This window comes from Microcebus murinus, chromosome 3 (assembly GCF_040939455.1).
Source record: "Microcebus murinus isolate Inina chromosome 3, M.murinus_Inina_mat1.0, whole genome shotgun sequence".
NCBI lineage: Eukaryota > Metazoa > Chordata > Mammalia > Primates > Cheirogaleidae > Microcebus > Microcebus murinus.
Window position 1 is genome coordinate 26,204,503 of NC_134106.1, and position 22,184 is coordinate 26,226,686.

A 22,184-nucleotide genomic window follows, 5' to 3' on the forward strand; every position below is an offset into this window, starting at 1 on the left:
AGAAGCTTTGTAGTTTGATCATGTCCCATTTATTTATTTTTGTTGCTGCTGTGATTGCCTTTGGGGACTTCTTCATAAAGTCTTTGCCTAGGCCGATGTCTAGGAGAGTGTTTCCAACTTTTTCCTCTAGAGTTCTAATAGTTTCATACCTTAGGTTTAAGTCTGTTATCCAGCGTGAGTTGATTTTTGTGAGAGGTGAAAGGTGTGAGTCCTGTTTTAGCCTTCTACAGGTGGCTATCCAGTTTTCCCAGCACCATTTATTGAAAAGGGATTCTTTTCCCCAGCATATGTTTTTGTCTGCTTTGTCAAAGATTAGATGGCTATATGAGGATGGTTTTCTATCAGGATTCTCACATCTGTTCCACTGGTCGATATTCCTATTTTTGTGCCAATGCCATATTTATTTAATTACTACAGCTTTGTAGTATAGTTTGATATCTGGCATATTAATGCCTCCCATTTTGTTTTTGTTGTGTAGAATTGCTCTTGATATTCGGGGTCTTCTTTGGTTCCATACAAAGCGTAAAATTATTTTTTCTATATCTGTGAAGTATGCTGATGGGATTTTAATAGGTATTGCATTGAATCTGTAGATCAGTTTGGGTAGTATAGACATTTTGATGATGTTGAGTCTGCTGATCCACGAGCATGGTATGGATTTCCATCTGTTTACATCCTCTGCTATTTCCTTCCTCAGTGTTTCATAGTTCTCCCTGTAGAGGAGAGAACGTCCTTGGTTAAGTATATTCCTAGGTACTTTAATTTCTTTGTTGCTATTGTGAAGGGAATTGAGTCTTTGATTTGGTTCTCAATTAGATTGTTGTTGGCGTATATGAATGCCTCTGATTTCTGTGTATTGATTTTGTATCCTGAGACTTTACTAAATTCATTGATCAATTCCAGGAGTTTCTTGGTTGAATCTTTGGGGTTTTCTAGATATAATATCATATCATCAGCAAACAGTGAAAGTTTGATCTCTTCTGCCTCTATTTGGATACCTTTAATTCCATTTTCCTGTCTGATTGCTGTAGCCAAGACTTCCAGCACTATGTTGAACAGAAGTGGAGATAGTGGGCAGCCTTGTCTAGTTCTAGTTCTAAGTGGGAATGTTTTCAATTTTTCCCCATTCAGTATGATGTTGGCTATGGGTCTGTCATATATGGCTTGTATCATTTTTAGGTATGTCCCTTCTATGCCTATTTTCTTAAGTGTTCGTATCATGAAAGGGTGTTGAGTATTGTCAAAAGCTTTCTCTGCATCTATTGAAAGAATCGTGTGGTCTTTGCTTTGCTTCTGTTTATGTGGTGAATTGCATTTATAGATTTACGTATGTTGAACCATCCCTGCATCCCTGGGATGAAGCCCACTTGGTCGTGGTGAATTATTTTTTTGATAAGTGTCTGGATTCGGTTAGCTAAGATTTTGTTGAAAATTTTTGCATCTATATTCATTAGGGATATTGGTCTGTAGTTTTCTTTTTTTGTTGCATCCTTTCCTGGTTTTGGTATCAGAGTAATATTCGCTTCATAAAAGGTGTCCGGGAGGTTTCCATTCTTCTCGATGTTGTGGAATAGTTTCTGCAAGATAGGTACTAGTTCTTCTTTGTAAGTGTGGTAAAATTCAGGTGTGAAGCCATCTGGACCGGGACTTTTCTTTTTAGGGAGATTTTTAATTGCTGTTTCTATTTCAGCTGTTGAGATTGGTCTGTTCAGGGAATCTATTTCTTCCTGGTTGAGCCTAGGGAGGCTGTGTGTTTCTAGAAATTTGTCCATTTCCTCCACATTTTCCAGTTTGTGTGCATAAAGATTTTTTTTTTTTTTTTTTGAGACAGAGTCTCACTTTGTTGAGGCTAGAGTGAGTGCCGTGGCATCAGCCTAGCTCACAGCAACCTCAAACTCCTGGGCTCAAGTGATCCTCCTGCCTCAGCCTCCCGAGTAGCTGGGACTACAGGCATGCGCCACCACGCCTGGCTAATATTTTTTTGTATATATATTTTTAGTTGGCCAATTAATTTCTTTCTATTTTTTAGTAGAGATGGGGTCTCGCTCAGGGTGGTTTCGAACTCCTGACCTCGAGCAATCCGCCCGCCTCAGCCTCCCAGAGTGCTAGGATTACAGGCGTGAGCCACCGCGCCCGGCTCATAAAGATTTTTGTAGTATTCATAAATTATATCTTGTATCTCTTTGGGATCAGTTGTGATATCTCCTTTTTTATTCCTGATGGAGCTTATTAGAGATTTCTCTTTTCTGCTTTTTGTTAGCTTAGCCAACGGTGTGTCAATTTTGTTTATTTTTTCAAAGAACCAACTTTTTGTTTTATTAATCTCCTGAATAGCTTTCCTGTTTTCAATTTCGTTTAGTTCTGATTTGATCTTGTTGATTTCACTTCTTCTGCTGGGTTTGGGGTTGGTCTGTTCTTCTTTTTCCAGCTCTTTGAGTCGTTTCATTAGATTGTCTATTTGTGATCTTCTTGTCTTTTGGTTATAGGCATTTATGGAGATAAACTTTCCTCTCAGAACTGCTTTAGCTGTGTCCCAGAGGAGTTGATAACTTGTCTCTCCAGTGTCGTTTTCTTCATAGAATTTTTTTATTTCCGTCTTGATTTCTTCATTTATGAAGTAATCATTTAGTAGGAGGTTGTTTAATTTCCACGTTTTTGTGTAGAAATGTGAGTTTCTGTTAGGGTTGATTTCTAGTTTTATTCCACTGTGATATGAGAAGGTACATGGTATGATTTCTATTTTTTTAAATTTCTTGAGATTTTCTTTGTGTCCTAGGATATGGTCAATATTAGAGAATGTCCCGTGAGCTGATGAGAAGAACGTATATTTAGTGGATTTTGCGTAGAATGTCTTGTAGATGTCAGTCAGACCCAATTGTTCCAGGGTTTTGTTTAAGTTCATTATTTCTTTATTAATTTTCTGTTTGGAGGATCTGTCTCGTGCCGTCAGTGGGGTGTTGAAATCTCCGGTGATTATGGAGTTGCTATTAATCCATTTGCTTAGATCCAGTAAGGTTTGCTTTATGAAACTGGGTGCCCCTAAGTTGGGTGCATATATATTTAAAATTGTTATCTCTTCTTGTTGAAGTGTGCCCTTCACCATTATATAATGACCCTCTTTGTCTTTCACTACTTTTGTTGGTTTATAAACTAAATCGTCTGAAATTAGAACTGCCACGCCAGCCTTCTTTTGGCTTCCACTTGCCTGGAATACTGATCTCCACCCTTTTACTTTTAGTCTCTATGCATCCTTGCAGGTTAGATGTATTTCCTGAAGACAGCATATACTTGGCCTATATTTTCTTATCCATTCAGCCAGCCTGTGTCTCTTGAGTGGAGAGTTTAAGCCATTCACATTTATTGAGAGAACTGATAGGTAAGGTAGATTACTGTTCATTCTGTTGGGTTGGATGTTGTTGCTTTGATTTCTCTTTTGTGGCATTGTACTATCTGGCCTTTAATCTTTGGGTTTTGGTTGTTTTTATATTTGTGACTTTTTATTATGGTGCTCCGTGGGTAACACTGTTTTGAGTACTTCTTGTAGGGCTGGTCTTGTCTTGGTGAATTCTCTGAGACTTTGCTTGTCTGAGAATGTCTTTATTTCTCCTTCATATATGAAGCTTAGTTTTGCAGGGAAAAAGATTCTAGGGTGGGCATTGTTTTGTTTCAGAAGAGTGAGAATGGGGTCCCAGTCTCTCCTTGCTTGTAAAGTCTCATTAGAGAAGTCTAGTGTTATTCGAATTGGCTTTCCCTTGTATGTCACTTGCTTCTTTTGTCTTACAGCTCTTAGAAGGGCCTCTTTAGTTGATATTTTGGTCAGTCTGATGACTGCATGTCGTAACGTCTTCCTGTTTGCATTGAATCTCCCAGGGGTCCTCTGAGCTTTTTGAACTTGTATATCGAGATTTTGAGCAAGGCCTGGGGAAATTTTCCTCTATTATATCTTCAAATAGCTTGTCCAACCCTTGAGTGTTGTCTTTTTCCCCTTCTGGTAACCCCATGACCCTCACATTAGTTTTCTTCACATAATCCCACATCTCTTGTAGTCTTTGTTCTTTTCTCTTGTTTCTCTGCTTTATCTCTGTGATGGTTTTATTTAGTTGGAGGATGTTATCTTCAATCTCTGAGATTCTTTCTTCTGTTTGATGTACCCTGTTCTTGAGGCTTTCCTCTGCATTTTGTCGTTCCCTGAATTGATTCTTCATTTCCAGGAGTTTGGTTAATCTTTTCTTCATTGTGTCTGTTTCTTTAGTGAACTTTTCTTCTAGGTCCTGGAGGCTTTTTTTTGGTTTCTTTGTGTTGGTTATTGAGTTGTTGTTGCAGGTTGGTGAGTGTTCTTATGATCCACATATGAAATTCCTCTTCTGTCATATTGGTTGCCTGATTTTGATTGGTGTCCGTTTCTAGGGGGCTGGTGCTCCTCTTTGGGGGTGTGTTTTCCCTTTGGTTCTTCGTATTTCCTGAGTTCCTTCGCTGATTTCTTCCCATGTCGATCAGTTGTTGTTTCTTTCCTTTAGGTTTTTGTTTGGGTATTCACACACCTTGTTTAGTTTCTGAGGCATTAGGTGGTGTCTGTGGGTGAGATTCGACCACTCCCTGTATTTGAGTCAATGGGTGCCGTGAAAAGGCTGTGCAGGATGCCGTCCCTGTCAGTAGGTGGCGCTTGCTTGGAGGAACATGCTATGCTGTTGATTTTGTGTCCTGTTATTAGCTCTTGTTCTGGGCGGAGCTGGGCTGGGCTGGGTAAGCCTGCCCTCAGGCACCACCAATGTGGTTAGCAGGGGTGAAAGTTCTGTTCTCTGCTTCCAGGAAAAGTTGTCAGGGCGGGGCTGGAATGGTCCTACTCAGCCAGAAAGTCTGGGGGTGGGGGTGGGGCTGTCTGAGCCCCGCAGTCTGGAGGGGGCCTCGCTTCTTTCCACCCTCCCCAACTCTGCAGCTACTCCTGAGTCTCTGCCAGCAGGCCAGACCACATGCCACCAGGCCTCCCTGGACTGTGATGCTGGCGGGGAGGTTCCCTGTGCAGGAACGCTACCTGGGCTTAGCATATGGCCTCGTTTTGGGAGGAGGGTTGCCCTCTAGGACGCTGATCTGCCCCTGAAGGCACACACACCTCAGTATGCTGTTCACATATATCCCTTCTGTGCCCTGGGCAATGCTAGACCTCAGTGCACGGGATTTAGTCTGTAGGTCCGACCTCTTGGTCCCAGAGTTCAAACTGTATCCCCACCAGGGAGAGGAGTTCTGGTCCCAATTCACCCACAGGGAGCCCAAGCTGGGTCTGTGTCTCTCAGTCTCTGAGTCGGCACCGTTCTCCTGGGAACCCCGTGTCAGCAGCACCTGGGAGGGCTGGCGGGTAGGGAGCTCACAGTCTGAGTTCCCCTGAGTCAACTGTAAGGACCGAAAAGGGAAGGTCCCGTTCCCTGGAGGTGCCTCTGGCTGGTGGCTGTATTGTCACTCTGGGCAGCCTCGGGTAGGGTTGCTGGAGGGGAGGAGAAGGCAATATGGCGCCTGCTGCGCAGCTCGGGTCTGTGCACACGGAGGTGCCCTGAAGGATTTGGGAGTCTGGTGCTGTGTCCACTACAGGCTCACCGCTAGCTGGCGGCGGCTGTCTCAGGGCTGTTGTCCGCAGGTCTCTCCACCCTCTGGGGAGCCCACCAGCAGTCCCAAATGCAGGGGAGGGGAAAGATGATTTATCCACCTACCCTTGCCGCTGGTCTCCGGGCTGCTCTGGTGGTCTCAGCCTCCAGTTCTCCTCCGCAGCCTCCTTCCGTGGAGTCTCCCAGGGTCTCAGGTACCCCTCCCTCCGGCCCTCGTCCGGTGTATGTTCGTCTTCTTGCTTCTGTTTTCTAATTTCTGCTAGAATCTGTCTTTTCTGCAGAGACACTCTGTCTGGCGGTGTTTCTTGTCCGCCATCTTGATCCATCCCCCTACTGTTAAGTTCTTATTGTGACTGATACAGTAGCTTCAATTAATAAATGAAAGTGAAATATTGAAAAATTTATGTCGATTTCAATAAAAAATATTGGAAAATACTAACAATGTAAATTTTAATTAATAGAAAGATGAATCTCATGAGTCAGTTATTATAATATATACCCAAGCATCTCTAATGTTTCAAGATGAAGAATTTTCTTGTTAAATTTTTTAATAGAGACCAGAAGATTTATTTGTTTACATTTTAATAATGAAATATAAAATTGTATTCAAAATTTCTATGACACATATATCAGTGAAGTTTGTATATTGTTTATATATTGTTGCTTAACTTTTCTACCTATTGGAAAGCTAATATATTACATTAAATTTTAAAAATAATTTAACTTATGTAAATTGTGACAAAATCCATTTCTGATTTGTTTTTACCTGCTGATATTTCTTTGTCAGTGTATGTGAAACAACCATATTTTTTTTGTGTGTGGGATATTTTGCAGTATAGTGACATAGCAAATCACTTATTTTGCTCTTCATTTTCTTTTTTATTGATACATAGGTACTATGTAGAATGATGTTCCCTCAGTCATATAACAGAGAACATTCTTTTTATTGTTATCAATCATCTTATGTAAGAAGATATACAAAAAAATGCTATATTGAATGTTATAGATATTTTAATCTCTAGAGGGTTGTGTGAGTGGGTTTAGGGATGTGTGTATGTATGTGTTTGTTTATAGCTATTATGTACTCATCCTTAAGTGGTTTTGGAAAAAAAATGACTCTTTAAAGTCTATTTTAATTATTATTGTTCTTTAAGGATACACTTTTTAAAAATGTATAATCTTTTATTTTTATTAGGGGCAAGTGGATTACATCTCACTAAACATGAAAACTTTCATGGTGGGTTAGATGCCATATCTGTTGGGGATGGATTATTTACTATATTGACAACCCTTAGTAAAAAAGCTTCTACAGTCCACATGATGCTGCAGCCAATTTTAACCTACATGGCCTGTGGATATATGGGAAGACAAGTAAGTTCAAGCCAGCAACAGTTGCAGTAATTTGAATAGCTTTCTGGCACCACAAGTGAAGAATTTTATGTAGGACAGAGATAAATAAGTGTATTCATATTACATATTGGACAGGGAAAATCATTAGTAGGTAAGGGCTATGGATTATTAAAAGTTGGATAGTAAAGTTTTCTTAAAGTGGTATTTTCAAAGATGACCACAGTAATATAAAAATAAAGCATTTAATGTATTCTTAAATTTTAGATTTCTTTCTATAATCCCAGGAAGTAGATCTTTCCTTTTCCCTAAAAATAACACAGTGACATACCAAGATGTTCTATATAGATTGTCTATAAGAAAATTTAATGAGCATTTTGTTCAAATTTATGTTGCCTGTTTAGCTTTCTTTCACTTAGAAGGGATTAGTGCAATTTGAAAAGAAAGAGAATTTTTGCTTTTTTTTTGAGACAGAGTCTTGCTTTGTTGCCCAGGCTAGAGTGAGTGCCGTGGCGTCAGCCTAGCTCACAGCAACCTCAAACTCCTGGGCTCAGGCGATCCTCCTGCCTCAGCCTCCCGAGTAGCTGGGACTACAGGCATGAGCCACCAGGCCCGGCTATTTTTTTCTTTATATATTAGTTGGCCAATTAATTTCTTTCTATTTATAGTAGAGACGGGGTCTCGCTCTTGCTCAGGCTGGTTTCGAACTCCTGACCCTCCTCACCTTGAGCAATCTGCCCGCCTCGGCCTCCCAGAGAGCTAGGATTACAGGTGTGAGCCACAGTGCCCGGCCTGTAGTTCCTTTTTAAAAATGAAATTTTAGGAGCCAGTTTGATTATATAGCTGTATACTCCATATACTGTTTTGAAATGGAGATTTTAAAACAATTTCTTATAGTCTTTTTGATTTCAGTATACAATTATCATTTTATATTTGTTGAATATACTTATTTCTCTGTTGGAAATTATAAAGAGAAAATAGGTGAAGACACATACTTTAAAAATTGCTCTGAGTTCAGAGAGAAGATACTTCTCTTCCTTTCTGATTCATGTATTTTGGCAGACTGAATTTACCAAAATTAACTGTAAAGGAATATTATTACATGCACTAAGAATTTTAATAGTCCTTAGTCATAGGAAGATACAAAATAATATATGCATATTTTATTTTTTAGGGCTCTCTTGCTACTTGCCAGTTATCTGAGCCATTATTGTGGTTCATTTTGAGAGTGCTGGATACTAGTGATGCCTTGAAAGCATTTCACGATATGGGTAAGATAAAATTCCAAAAACTATTATTTAAATATAATCATGTGATAGTAAGTTATATTCTCGTTTTTGTAGTATTTTGTGAAAGTTGACTCTTGATGCTGAACCATCTATCCTAAAGTAGTTTTCATTTCATATTCTTTGTAAATTTAGGTGGTGTTCAGCTCATATGCAACAATATGGTTACTAGTACAAGGGCTATTGTGAACACTGCAAGAAGTATGGTATCTACTATTATGAAATTTCTTGATTCTGGTCCGAATAAAGCTGTTGACAGCACTTTGAAAACAAGAATACTAGCTTCTGAGCCTGACAATGCAGAAGGGATCCATAACTTTGCACCCCTGGGTAAGAAAAGTGTTGCTAAATCTTGCTGGTATGAATTTGTTTTGTTTATTCACTGGTATGAAGCCAAATTAGTTGTTGAAGTAAGTTGATGATGGCATACTGTTAACATTTTAATTACAAGCTGTTGATTTAAAGGTAGTGGAAGTCAAAACATGCTACTGATTAGAAAGAATGTTTTAACAGTTCTTTAGCAATAAAGTTTCCTTATATTTTTAAGTTTAAACACAATTTATGAAACTAGAGATCCTTATATCAGTTTTCCTTTTAAATATTAATCAGATTGAAATCACTTGTTCCTTTTTAACTGATACTATCTTTAGAAAATATTTTGAATTTAGATATTTACTTCTTTTTCCAGCCTACAGTTTCTTTTTATATTTTTCTTATTTCTAATCCATAAACATCTTAGACATTAACATCTTAGAATAGAGATGATTATTTTAATAGTATCAGATGTTCATGGTTTCAGTTAATTGTCCTAATTTAATTAGTATGATTTGACTGTTTCTTAATGCTATATTGCAAGTTCTTATTTTATTTAAAATATCATCTCTAGGTACAATCACATCTAGCAGTCCTACTGCCCAACCAGCTGAAGTGCTTTTGCAGGCTACACCTCCACATAGAAGAGCTCGCTCTGCTGCATGGTCCTACATCTTTCTGCCAGAAGAGGCGTGGTGTGACCTTACCATTCACCTTCCTTCAGCAGTGCTTCTTAAAGAGATACATATCCAACCTCACCTTGCATCTCTTGCAAGTGAGTAATATTTTATAAAGAAGCATCATGAGAATATAATTTAGAAATATTTCAAAATGAGAAAAATATTTAGCAAGCAGTGGTATACTTAGTTACGATTACCAGATTGTGTAACTTTTGAATAGTTTTTAGTGGAATGTTTAACATTACCACTAAGTCATTTCCCACAAAATGCAATGACATAGCAGTTATCCTCAAATAAATATTTGGATTTCTATCCCAGTTATATATTACTTTGTCTTTCCTTCTCTCCCAAATTTATTAAGCTATAGTATTAAGCTGAAATTAGTTAATTTATACACTCATGGTTAGGTAAAGTAGTTTTTTAGCCTGGTCCTTGGTCCTAGCCCTGTAAGGGGGAAATAAACATTGGTTTATTTGTGTGTCTGATCCTCTAGCCCTCCAGAAGATAACTCCTTCTGTGAAAAATTTGTTATTATAATACTTTGATTATATGAATGTGATTTTAAATTTGTAATATTTTTATTATATAATTTTATTATAATATTGTGTTATTCATTTGGTGCATGTTCACTGATTATATTTTACTAAATTTTATAAGATAATTAAACATTTTTAGAAAATAAGTTATAGAATAAGCAAGAACTATTTCAAGTATTCATAAATAATGTGAAATATTTTATATTTTATGGTCTCAGTTCCACATAATTACAGTTTTTACAGAATTATTGCAATTGTTACATTGATGTTCATTGATTCTCACTGCTATCAGATGTCACCCAATAATTGGATGAAGAGCTATGTTTAATTTTGTAGGTTTCTGCCATATCTGAAGAAGAAATATTTTTCTATTTACTTGCAACAGTAGACTTGCAAGTTGTATCTTGTATCTTAGTTAGTCGTGGAATCCACACTACTTAGATGAAAAAAACAGATATAATTAATGTAAATATAGAAAGAAATGTGTTTTATAATAGATCAAAAAATAACTATATTGAAATGCAAAATATAAGTCAACATTTAGACTTAGGGAAGAATCTAAAATGTTGAAGAGATTTTTTTTATTTGGAAAGCAAAGAAGAATGGTTCATGTAAATGGTAGCTTTTCAAAATTGTTAGGTTTTGCACATAGAGATTGAGATAGGAAGCATATTACAGTGGGAAACTCTGTTATGGTTTAAGCAGTCCTTAAGTGTACTTGATTTAAAAGTTTGGTTTTATAAATAGATTTGAGCAGAAATTGAAGATATGTTTTGTAGAAATAACAGTCTTTAGAATCAAACATGGGCTTGCAAATAAAGTGTCTCATTTGCTCTTGGAATGTGGATTACTTAACCACTTTTCCTGCTTGTGTAAAATGTGGATAATACTTTCCTCAAAAGCTTTTGAAGGTAAAATTTAAGAATCAACGTGACTTGTCTAGTTATCAGTGTAAACCTGCCATCTAGTTGGCATATAGTCAAGGTTACTTCCTAATTTTACCATTAAAGTTAAAATTAAGACCAAATTTCAAAAGTTGTTTAAGTTGATGGATACATTTATTATATGGGCTTCTATGTTATGCTAGGAGGAAATAATTTTCTTGTAGTAGCTGCCAGTTGTTACTTCATTGATTGCTCCTTAAATTTTAGCAAGAATTGATTTTTAGAAAATTTCTTATGGATGTTTGGGTCAATTTGAAAGGGAAATAGGAGATTAGAGGTGAAAACATTTGTAAACTCATCTGTGAGTTTAAACTCAATGTTTGAAACCATTGCAGTATGGTAGTAGTGAAATAGTTGGTGGAAAAATGTTTATCTGCCTATCTATATTTTTTTGAGACAGAGTCTTGCTCTGTCACCTGGGCTAGAGCACAGTGGCATCACAGCTTACCGAAACCTCAAACTCCTGGGCTCAAGAGATCCTCCTACTTCAGCCTCCTGAGTAGCTGGAATTACAGGCCTGAGCCACCACGCCCAGCTAATCTTTCTGTTTTTTTGTAGAGATAAGGTCTTGCTCTTGCTCAAGCTGGTCCGGAACTCCTGGCCTCAAGCAATTCTCCCACCTCAGCCTCCCAAAGCATTAGGATTACAGGCGTGAGCCACCTTGCCAGCTGGAATACTATTTTTTATTACAATTGTCCTGATCATATTATTTTGAAAGTATATTATGACATAATAATGATGATTCCATATTGTCTGTGATAATTTTTGAGTAAAGTAGAAATAAAATAATTGTTTAATTGGCTGTTTTTTTCTTGGGGAAGATCCAGTACATGTGGAGTGCATGTCTCCTTCAGTTACTCTTTTTTTAGGTGAATGTTAAAGTACAACTTATAATGTGGATTAAATATTTTATTTAATAGAAAGCATCTCCAAAATTAATTGTGATAGAAGTCATTGACAAAGTACTATTTGGTATGTAAATTTCTTTTTTACAAGTTCATAATGAATATAACTGAAAGCAGTTGTTTTACTGGGATTTTTATCTATGGAGAACTCTATAGCGTTTACTTTTTCTTTTGTGATTGTTCAATTTTCTCTTCCTATAGCCTGCCCATCCTCAGTGTCTGTTGAAGTAAGTGCAGATGGAGTAAATATGCTACCTTTGTCCACTCCTGTTGTCACAAGTGGTCTCACCTATATAAAAATTCAGCTTGTGAAAGCCGAAGTGGCTTCTGCTGTCTGCCTTAGACTACATCGTCCACGAGATGCCAGCACATTAGGCCTTTCACAAATTAAATTATTGGGCCTCACCGCTTTTGGTACCACTTCTTCAGCAACAGTTAATAATCCCTTTCTTCCATCTGAAGATCAGGTATCCAAAACAAGGTATGTTTTATTTCTCATTCTTAAAGTTTTCTATGCTTTTCTCAAAATTATTCATTCTGTAGGGTTTTTTTTTTTGTTTTTTAGGTCTTAGGAAGTTCTTTGTTCTATAGGTATCAACGTAACATAATTTTATTAGGTGTAATGGAGACAATTTTCTGGAAGCACAACCCTGAGGCTGATTAAAATTGAGATTTATGTATATTTTATCTGTGAGATGATCTACACTGTATGTGAGTGTAGGTACTAACTTTTTGGATTATATCAATTCTAGGGATTCCCAAATGCCTGTAACCAGTTCGTCAGAACCATACCAACTGACCTTAGAAACAGGGACACTTAGATGTATATGGTAATTCCTCAATGTCAGTTAACAGAAAGATTATATCTGAACCAAACTAGAACCTTAATATATCTTTTAATCAACATTTTTCTGATAAATTTTGATAGTTGATAATTTTACAGATGGGTTTTATTGCTTGCACATGTAGTTCCAGCTATTTGGGAGGCTGAGGCAGAGAATCACTTGAGGCCAGGAGTTTGAGATTAGCCAGGTATGGTGGCTGACACCCGTAGTCCTAGCTACTAGATAGGCTGAGGTGGGAGGATAGCTTGAAGTCATAACTTCATGCCTGGACAATGTGGCAAGACCCTGTCTCTTAAAAAAAAAAAAAAAAAAATCAAGATTTCTTTTTTATCCTGAAAGGACGAAGACTTTACAGTTTTACATGTTTATTATAGTAACCAGTTTGTATTAATACATATAAATGTATATAAGTTTAAAACTAGATTCCTGGCTGATTTCTTTTAAAAAAGCAAGCATATAGTTTCTAAATGCTATGAACACTTAAGTCCTTTTGTATGTGATTGTATTATAGGGGAAACTTATTATGTGCTCAATTATTGATTTTGCAGCATTCTAAAACATGGTTTTTTAGATTGATTAAGACTATTTGTGAAACACAATATGCTGATGTTTAAAAAGTTCTGTTCTGCCCCTGAGATAATTTGAGCTACTTATATTTACCATACAAGTAATTTTGTGTTGTGTATTTCAGTATTGGATGGTTACGGTTATTACATCATTGCCTTACTCACATAAGTGATCTGGAAGGAATGATGGCAAGTGCAGCTGCACCTACTGCTAATCTGCTACAGACTTGTGCTGCCTTATTGATGTCTCCGTACTGTGGAATGCATTCACCCAATATTGAGGTTGTGCTTGTAAAGATAGGACTGCAGTCCACTAGAATTGGCCTGAAGCTTATAGACATTCTCCTGAGGAATTGTGCAGCATCAGGCAGTGATCCTACAGGTGACAAAGTTAATTAACTTTGATATTTTAATTTTTACATATCTACAAAGTAACAGCAGTTGAACTCTGTGATCTTTGTAATTAACTCTGTTTCAGAAATTAATTTTCCTTACAGCTTCATTATTTTTGGAGTTTGTTTTTTCTTGTTGGTAGAATTTATAGTAGACTTATTTTAATGAATAATTAAATCTTCCCACCCCCAATTTGCCTATTTAGCAACCTTTTTCTTTTGATTCTTTATTGCAAGATTTAAATAGCCCTTTACTTTTTGGAAGACTGAATGGACTTTCTTCTGACTCTACGATAGACATTCTTTACCAGCTTGGAACAACTCAGGATCCTGGAACAAAAGACAGGTACATGATCTCGTTTTTCATTTATGCACACTTACATCCTGTAGTGAATGTTACTTATAATAATACATTCTCCTTGGATGATCTTACAAAAGTTAAGACAAATACTGTCGTATGTTGCATGTTTAAACATATTCCTCACATGATGCAACCTTTCTGTAAAGGTTTTCATGAACATCAAACAAATTTTCATATTTGGATATATTTTAAACCAATTTGAACTTAGATTTCTTAATATTTCTTTTGAAGAATGGAAAGGAATAAAAACATGATTTTTAAGTTAACCGTGTTGTGATAGCATCCTTATAAGGTGATGGTATCATAATCATACTATATTAGGTAGTGCTTACTAAATGTATACAAATATAGGAATATTGTGTCCATAGTTGGTACTTGGACTATTTTGATAATGACAATACTTGTTCTTAATGATTACTTATTAATTATTTATAATATTCACTGACATCTTTAAATTAAACTGTATACCCTGTTTGTCATGCTTCCTACCACAAAATGAAACAATATTATACCAAGTAAATGATATCTGAACACTTCATCTAAATGTTTATTGATTTTGACATTAAGGTAGTTTTGATGAGTTGTCCTAATGTAGTTTTGCTTTGCTTTTACTTCAAAAATGATAAACACATTTTTGTTGATAAATTTTTGAGCAAATCTTTGGTAAAAAATTCTCTGGTTTTATGTATAGCATCCATATTAGAAGAACATATTTATAGTATGTGTGACTATACTAATAATTTTTATGCTAGAGCTTATTTCCTTCTTTGCAAATTGTTGAATTATTAATGTTTTGGTACTTATAGGTATTTCCTTAATAGCTGCTATATGGCTGGCATGCTGCTAGATATTAGAGAGAAAGTTAATTGAGTCCTGCTCCAGGGTTGGTAAGACAGTATCACCCAATAAGGAGGATGTCAGGATTGTAAATATAGAATTGAAGACATTCTGGGGGAAAATAACTAATTAATGATTTAATTAACTTTAATAAATAACTATTTAATCAATTAATTGTTAATAAATTAAATGGTGCCTTATCCTTCTCTTTCTGTGAATTGTCTTTATTTCCTATTATATGAAATTGAAAATTTAAGAGTCTTACCTTTCAGTCCTTCAGATTAGAGAGATTAATTAGTATTATATACCATCTTATCCCCATTCTTTTCTTTACCCTGAAGCAAAGAATCTTATGGCCTAATCTAGAAATTTCAAAGGAGATAAACCAAATATAAACATAATGTTTTAAGAATTTGCTATTAAATCTAGCCCCATTTTTTTGTTTTTTATACTAACTCTAAAGCATCATTGCTTTAAAAATTTTTTTGCTCTCAGCTAATGCTTCAAAATTGGGTGTGTTTTACTAGTCTCTTGCTCCAGTAGTTTGAGAGTAGCTGTGGTACTTAAAAAAGTATTTGTATGTGTGGAGGCTATATTCTGTTGGTTAGAATGAATGAGGATGGGTGGCTGCTATTAGTATGTACTGCTAAAGGTCCAGGGATGTGAGACATGCTGTATTTCATGAGACTTTGTAAATAAGCAATTAGCTCAAGATCACTGCTCTAGATTTTGTGGATTTGCTATAAGGCAAGAGAAAATATAGAAGAATGTGTGTATGTGTACCCCATAATTCTAAAAATTTATATGTTTTGTTATAAATAAGGTAAGAAGCATTCATTGCTTATTTGCTGAGTCATAATTGTGTTATTATAAACATTTTGATTGGTTAAAATTGGTAAGGATATTGGAAAACTGGAACTGGAACTACTATGTCTTTGTTGGTTATAAATTCTTCTTATTTAGACTAAAATGATCAAGAGCAATTAGTATATTATTCTCATAAATATCTTGCTTTATATGCAAAGATGGCATCTATATCAAATGCCGGTTTTGCTGTTGATGGTTATTTGAATTCATTTTCTTCTTTTAAGAATTCAGGCCTTGTTAAAATGGGTCAGTGATTCTGCAAGAGTGGCTGCTATGAAGAAAAGTGGCAGGATCAACTACGTGTGCCCTAACTCTTCAGCAATAGAGTATGGTCTTCTAATGCCGTCTCCTTCTCATTTGCACTGTGTAGCAGCAATTCTGTGGCATAGTTACGAACTGCTTGTAGAGTATGATTTACCAGCACTGCTGGACCGAGACCTCTTTGAGTAAGTATGATTTTTGAAATCTTTTTTTTCCTAGTACTAGATCACTTTAAGTTTTCATTTGATAAAATAATATTTTATATGTTTATTTAGATAAAATATTTTTAATGTAGTAGATTTAATCAGGTATACTATTGAAATGAGATGTCACACAAATGTAATTTATCTTCATGTTTTAAGAAGATGTATTAGCAGCACTGCCTGCATTTCTTACCTAAAATCAAAAGGCTCAATGTAGGTGTTCCTTTACTTCATTGTTCTCAGTTGTAAATTTATTTACCAGATTCTTTTATCTTTAATGTGTAATAATAAAACTGTGGAGGAAAAGTATAGCTAGAAACTTTGAAAGACTATCTCTAGATTGACCTTTTGACAAGTGGTTTTCATTTACTTACGTTTCTTCATCATATTCAGCTAAAGCTTTGGTGAACTTAATTGTTTGGCTACTGGTAAGTCTGTAGCAGAATACTATATTTATTTTTGAAGATTTCCATGAATTATAAAAGGTAGGCCTTTTGTTCTCTAGTCTGTCATCTTCATATTTGGCCCTGCCAGTTGATATCATCCATGACTTATTAGTGAACCTCTCTAGTACTTTTTGTTTGAAACATAATTTTAGGCCATCATTCATGTCCAATCAGGGGAGGGGAACGTGCAAGGCCACACGTGGCCTTCTGGATCCTTGAATGCGGTCTTCACAGAACTTGTTCCGTGAAGTTTGGATTCAGTCGAGGGGTCATATTTGGGGATCTGGAGGGACCACATGTGGCCTTGAGGCTGTAGGTTCCATTGTTTCTTTACATGACTTTTTGAGGCCACATAGAGAATGACAGAACCAGGTAGAACCATTTTAATATTGGTTGCTTGATTTTCTGTACTAATTCGTAAGTGTAACCTAATTCCCAATCTACCTAAATTATTAAATTATATAAATATATATAAATATTTCTGAAATATTAAATTACAACATTATTATAATAAATTGCAGTATTATGTAATGTCAAATAATTTTGTCAGTGTAGATCTCTAATAAAAATATTTGAGATGAGTTCTTTAAGAAACAGTATTATTAACGTGGTGTTTTTTATTTTTCTAGGTTACTTTTTAATTGGTCCATGTCTCTTCCCTGTAATATCGTTTTGAAGAAAGCTGTTGACAGTCTACTTTGCTCAATGTGTCACATACACCCAAATTATTTTTCTTTGCTCATGGGCTGGATGGGAATTACCCCTCCTCCAGTGCAGTGTCACCACAGACTATCTATGACAGATGATAGTAAAAAGCAGGATCTTAGTTCATCTTTAACAGATGACTCTAAAAATGCACAAGCACCTCTCGCTCTAACTGAATCACATTTGGCAACTCTTGCTTCCTCTTCTCAATCTCCAGAAGCTATTAAACAGTTACTAGACTCAGGTTTGCCTTCTCTTCTTGTGAGGAGTCTGGCTAGTTTCTGTTTTAGCCACATTTCTTACTCAGAAAGCATTGCTCAGCCAGTAGACACTTCCCAGGACAAACTGAGGCGGCATCATGTTGCACAACAATGTAATAAGATGCCTATCACAGCAGACCTGGTTGCTCCTATTCTTAGATTTTTGACAGAAGTTGGCAATAGCCACATTATGAAAGATTGGCTTGGTGGTTCTGAAGTAAACCCACTATGGACAGCACTTCTGTTTTTATTGTGTCACTCTGGGTCCACTTCTGGAGGACATAATTTAGGTGCACAACAGACTAGCGCAAGGTCAGCTTCTGTTTCTTCAGCTGCTACAACGGGATTGACTACTCAACAGCGCACAGCAATTGAGAATGCAACTGTTGCATTCTTTCTGCAGTGCATTTCATGCCACCCTAATAATCAAAAGCTGATGGCACAGGTAAGGGAAGAAAAACTCTTACTATCTTAAGATGCCGTGATATAGTTGGTGGAATTGGGTAAGGGGGGGCATGTATAAAGGCCAGATAATGGTAAACTTTAGGGCGAATGTGTTTAAGGATCTGAATTTCAGCCAAAATTAATCTCTTCATCCCCTCAAAATATGCCGTCACATAAATAAGTTATTCTTTATGATGAGATGATTGGCATATTTATGGGTATTCTAGCTATCGATCATACACCCCTCCTTTTAAAAAAACTCCCCAAGATAACAAGCCCAAAAAGAACATTGCAGTTGCTGAAACAGGATTGACTACTCGGCAGTGGTCATTGAGTGCCATATCTGCATTGAGGCATTGCATTTTGGTGTAACCAGATTGCCATAAATGATAATTTGCTTCTCATTATATAGACATTAGAATTATAGTAGGTTTTAGATAGGAGGCTACAGATAAATCATGTTAAAAAATGTAGAAGATTGTATATTGTATTGGATTTATGTGGCCTAAAACCTTGAAAGCCAGAATTATTTGAAGAGTAATTGTAGTTGTATTTTGCCAAATTTTGCTGCTTTCTAGGTCTTGTGACCTTTGGCAAGTTGTTTAACCAATAAAATGGGGCTAGCAACACCTGCTTGACAGATTTTTTGAGAGGATTAAATATTTTAAGGTATATAAAGTACCTAGTGTGGGAGCCTGAGATATCGTAGATACTAATAAATAGTAATTAGCTTCTTTTTTCCTCCCTTATTTAATAGTACTCATTCAGATCTAACTTCATTAATGTATGGAAGGATAGCCATCACAATTTTTATAAATTATTGAATGATTTAACTTCTTTAAGAATAAAAGCAAGATATTTTACTTCCGGTAGAATTATTTATTGAGAAAATATCTCTGCAAAATGTACCTAATTTAAAAAAATGCTTAAATGAGCAACTGAACCAAGGGCATGATTATAGATACTTGAAAATTTGTATTCCATTGCTTTCTGGCCTAGTTATGTCTAATTTTTTAATTTAGGCTTTGTTTTATATTTTTAATATACCTTTTTCATAATTTTTGTTGTATCATAACCACCTTAACATTGACTAAAGTTAAAAATAAATTGGTCGCGTGGGGTATTCATTATGCGAAACTCTTGAGCAAAATTTCTCTTACCCACAGAATGTTAATCTACTTTTTAAATGTCCTGTTTGTTCTCTAAAATAAAAAGCTGCAAATGAGTTGGGCATTTAACTTTTTATATCTACTGCCTTGCCAGGTTCTCTGTGAACTATTTCAGACATCTCCTCAAAGAGGGAACCTTCCAACATCTGGGAACATTTCAGGATTTATACGAAGATTATTTTTACAGTTGATGCTGGAAGATGAGAAAGTGACAATGTTTCTTCAGTCTCCCTGTCCAGTGAGTTTTTAAACTTAAATCTTAATGATTAGCTGTGTGTAAATATAGTTTATAACTTCCTATCTGATAATTTCCTATATATATATATATATGTTCTTCTAACTTCTGATGTAGCAAACTGAAACTAGAACAACCTTTATACTTAATGATAAGACTTAAAAATCTCTTTAGGATAATACTTACCCGCACACTTAGAATAGCATAATTATTCCTTGCCCTGAGTAGTGTCATTTGATTTGGGAAAAAAATGAAAGAACATTTTAGGTACAGTACTGCTAATGCAGAAGTCGATTTGTTAATCATGTGGCAAACATGTTACATTTAAAGAAATATGTAAAATAAACTGCATTTTGTTTGCTTTATTGAATTTTTAAATTCTTGTATCCTTTTGCAGTTGTTTCATAATGATATGTATTCCAAAAAGTCACTCTTTGATTTCTTGATTTTCAGCTATACAAAGGTAGAATTAATGCTACTAGCCATGTCATCCAGCATCCAATGTATGGAGCAGGCCACAAGTTCCGTACTCTTCATTTGCCAGTCTCAACAACATTATCAGATGTTCTTGACAGAGTGTCAGGCAAGTCATGTTTAAGTATAAATTTTTCTTTAACTGTACATTAGAAGTATATGGAGTTTTTTTTTTTGATATTTACTACATCTACTTAGTATCCATTTATTAACTAGAAAAGGTAATAAATGGGCATAGTTTGAAGTGTAAGAAGCTTCAATCAAGTGGGCGAAATGTACAAAACATTCAAGCATTTATAGATTTTTTGGTTTAGTATGTGTTAGTGTGTAGTAATTACAAAATGGGCAGCTGGAAATGTAGATGAGCCATTGGAAGTCATTGATGGAATTTTCCCATGATAAACTATGGTCATATTATAGTAGTTTAATTGCAGGGTATTTGTTTGGATGGCAGGATTCTAATAAATGGATATTTACTAAATTAGAGGAAAAAAGTCAGTGGTCAAGAGATCAAAATGGAGTAGGTAGAGTTGACTAGTCACCTTATTATTTATATTATTGAAGAAAACAGAACATTTTCCCCTAGGTTTCCTGACTGTATTTATTTTTGAGATGGAATCTCACTGCTGCCTTGAGCTCTGGGCTTAAATGATCCTCCTGCCAGTTTTCCAAATAGCTGGGACAAAGGTGTGAGCTACTGTGCCTAACTAGGATGATGCGTTTAAACAAAATATGGGTTATTAAAGAAAAAGCAATTTTTGATGGCAGATTCTTATCGACTTTAGAGTTTATTACCTCTTAGAAATCCCAGTTAATCAATGAATGAATTTATTGAGCATCTGTAATATGCAAAGTATTGTAATTTGTCCTAAGGATGTAAAAGTGAGCAAGACACATTTTCTTCCTCTCAAGGTATTTATGGTCTTATGTATGTTGTCAGGTTTTAAAATAAACTGGAAATGTAAATATTTGCATTATAGCATAAATATAAAAAAGTAAATTTTATCTGTATACATAAGAGGGGAACCTAAGCTTTTTTTTTCCTTTTATTTTATCATATTATGGGGGTACAAATATTGTTAGGGTTACATATATTGCCCCTGCCATTCCTCCCCCCTCCCCCCACCTTACGGAACCTAAGTTTTTAAGGGGAGTTGTGCACTGAAGGAAGAGTAGGAGTATCTAAGAAAAAAAACTGGAGATATCCATTTCTCAGTTTAAAATACAAATCTAAAGCTCAGAATAAAAGATGGGGTTGTACTTCTGTGTGGTAATATAGAAATAATATTTATCTGGTGTTGGGCAGGTGGGAGGATAGAGGAGGGGATGGATATATACAAACATAATGAGTGAGATGTGCAACATTTGGGGGATGGTCACGCTTGAAGCTCTGACTCGAGGGGGGAAGGGGAGGGCATGGGCAATATATGTAACCTTAACATCTGTACCCCCATAATATGCTGAAAACAAAAGATATATCTACACATACAAACGGATGGGGTTGTAGAGATTTAGGAGTCGTTAACATAGATAGATAGTAAGTTAAACCATGTGAATGAGTATGATCAGTATATGTAGGAAAGATTGTTCTCCAGTTTACAGTCATCGTGTCTAACAAAAGTGTATACATAAAATCAGTAATTCTTTCCTACCTTTTTTTAAGTTATGTAGTAAATGGTTAACATACTATTATATATTTAAAAACATTTTTTCTTACTTGAAAATGGCCACCTTATCTATTACAGCTTAACTTTTCTGTAAATTTGATTTTAGAAACTTGTTTCTATCATAGCCCTGAGATTTTCCATTCTACATGATGAAGTAAAATGAGAAGTAAAAATTAATTAGGTAGATTAAGGAAATAAAGAAGGTTACTGAAGTTGAGTTACTGATATTTCATGCATTTAACTTGAAAAAGTATAGACATTCTACTACAAAATAACTGGAAGTTTAAGATTTTTATTCATTCATATACTGCGAAAGAATGCTATTCTAAAACATTTCATTAATTAAAATAATTTTGAAATTATTTTCTTGATTATATAAAAATAAAAAATGCTTTGAAGTACTACATCAAAATGTATGTGTTAAATTTAACCTCTATTTAGCAATGCTTTGGTCCTTTAAAGTAACTTTATGATTTTTAGTCATATTTTATGATATATTTACATGTATATTTATGTAATAACATGTATATAAGCAAGTAATTTAAAAGTATATAATTGGTAATTTTACCCATTTTTTTTTTTTGCCTTTTTAGAAAATGTTTTTTATTTCAGCATATTATGAGGGTACAAATGTTAAGGTTACGTATATTGCCCATGCTTCCTCTACCCCCTTGAGTCAGAGCTTCAAGTGTGACCATCCCCCAGACGTTGCACATCTCACTGATTATGTTTGTATATATCCATCCCTTCCTCACCCCTCCCACCTGCCTGACAATTTTACCCGTTTTCTATAGCTTTCAAATAATCAAGTTTATGTGTCAATCATTTTGATTTTGTACATTTCT

At 35.5% G+C, this 22,184-nt stretch overlaps 1 protein-coding gene across 11 annotated transcripts in view; it reads left to right on the forward strand.

The window, feature by feature from the left end:
* The window catches only part of BIRC6 (baculoviral IAP repeat containing 6), a 237,240-nt gene that overhangs the window by 136,041 nt on the left and 79,015 nt on the right, over window positions 1–22,184 (forward strand). For all 11 annotated transcript variants that reach the window (XR_001160238.3, XM_012788389.3, XM_012788384.3 and 8 more), the window contains 11 exons: window positions 6,793–6,968; window positions 8,119–8,215; window positions 8,366–8,560; window positions 9,117–9,317; window positions 11,809–12,088; window positions 13,144–13,400; window positions 13,648–13,756; window positions 15,700–15,921; window positions 17,015–17,795; window positions 19,058–19,201; window positions 19,652–19,781. Coding sequence is in view for 10 of the 11 variants with exons in the window: in XM_012788389.3 (XP_012643843.1) it covers window positions 6,793–6,968; window positions 8,119–8,215; window positions 8,366–8,560; window positions 9,117–9,317; window positions 11,809–12,088; window positions 13,144–13,400; window positions 13,648–13,756; window positions 15,700–15,921; window positions 17,015–17,795; window positions 19,058–19,201; window positions 19,652–19,781 (2,592 nt within the window). In the remaining variant the exon portion in view is untranslated. The remainder of the gene's footprint in view (window positions 1–6,792; window positions 6,969–8,118; window positions 8,216–8,365; window positions 8,561–9,116; window positions 9,318–11,808; window positions 12,089–13,143; window positions 13,401–13,647; window positions 13,757–15,699; window positions 15,922–17,014; window positions 17,796–19,057; window positions 19,202–19,651; window positions 19,782–22,184) is intronic.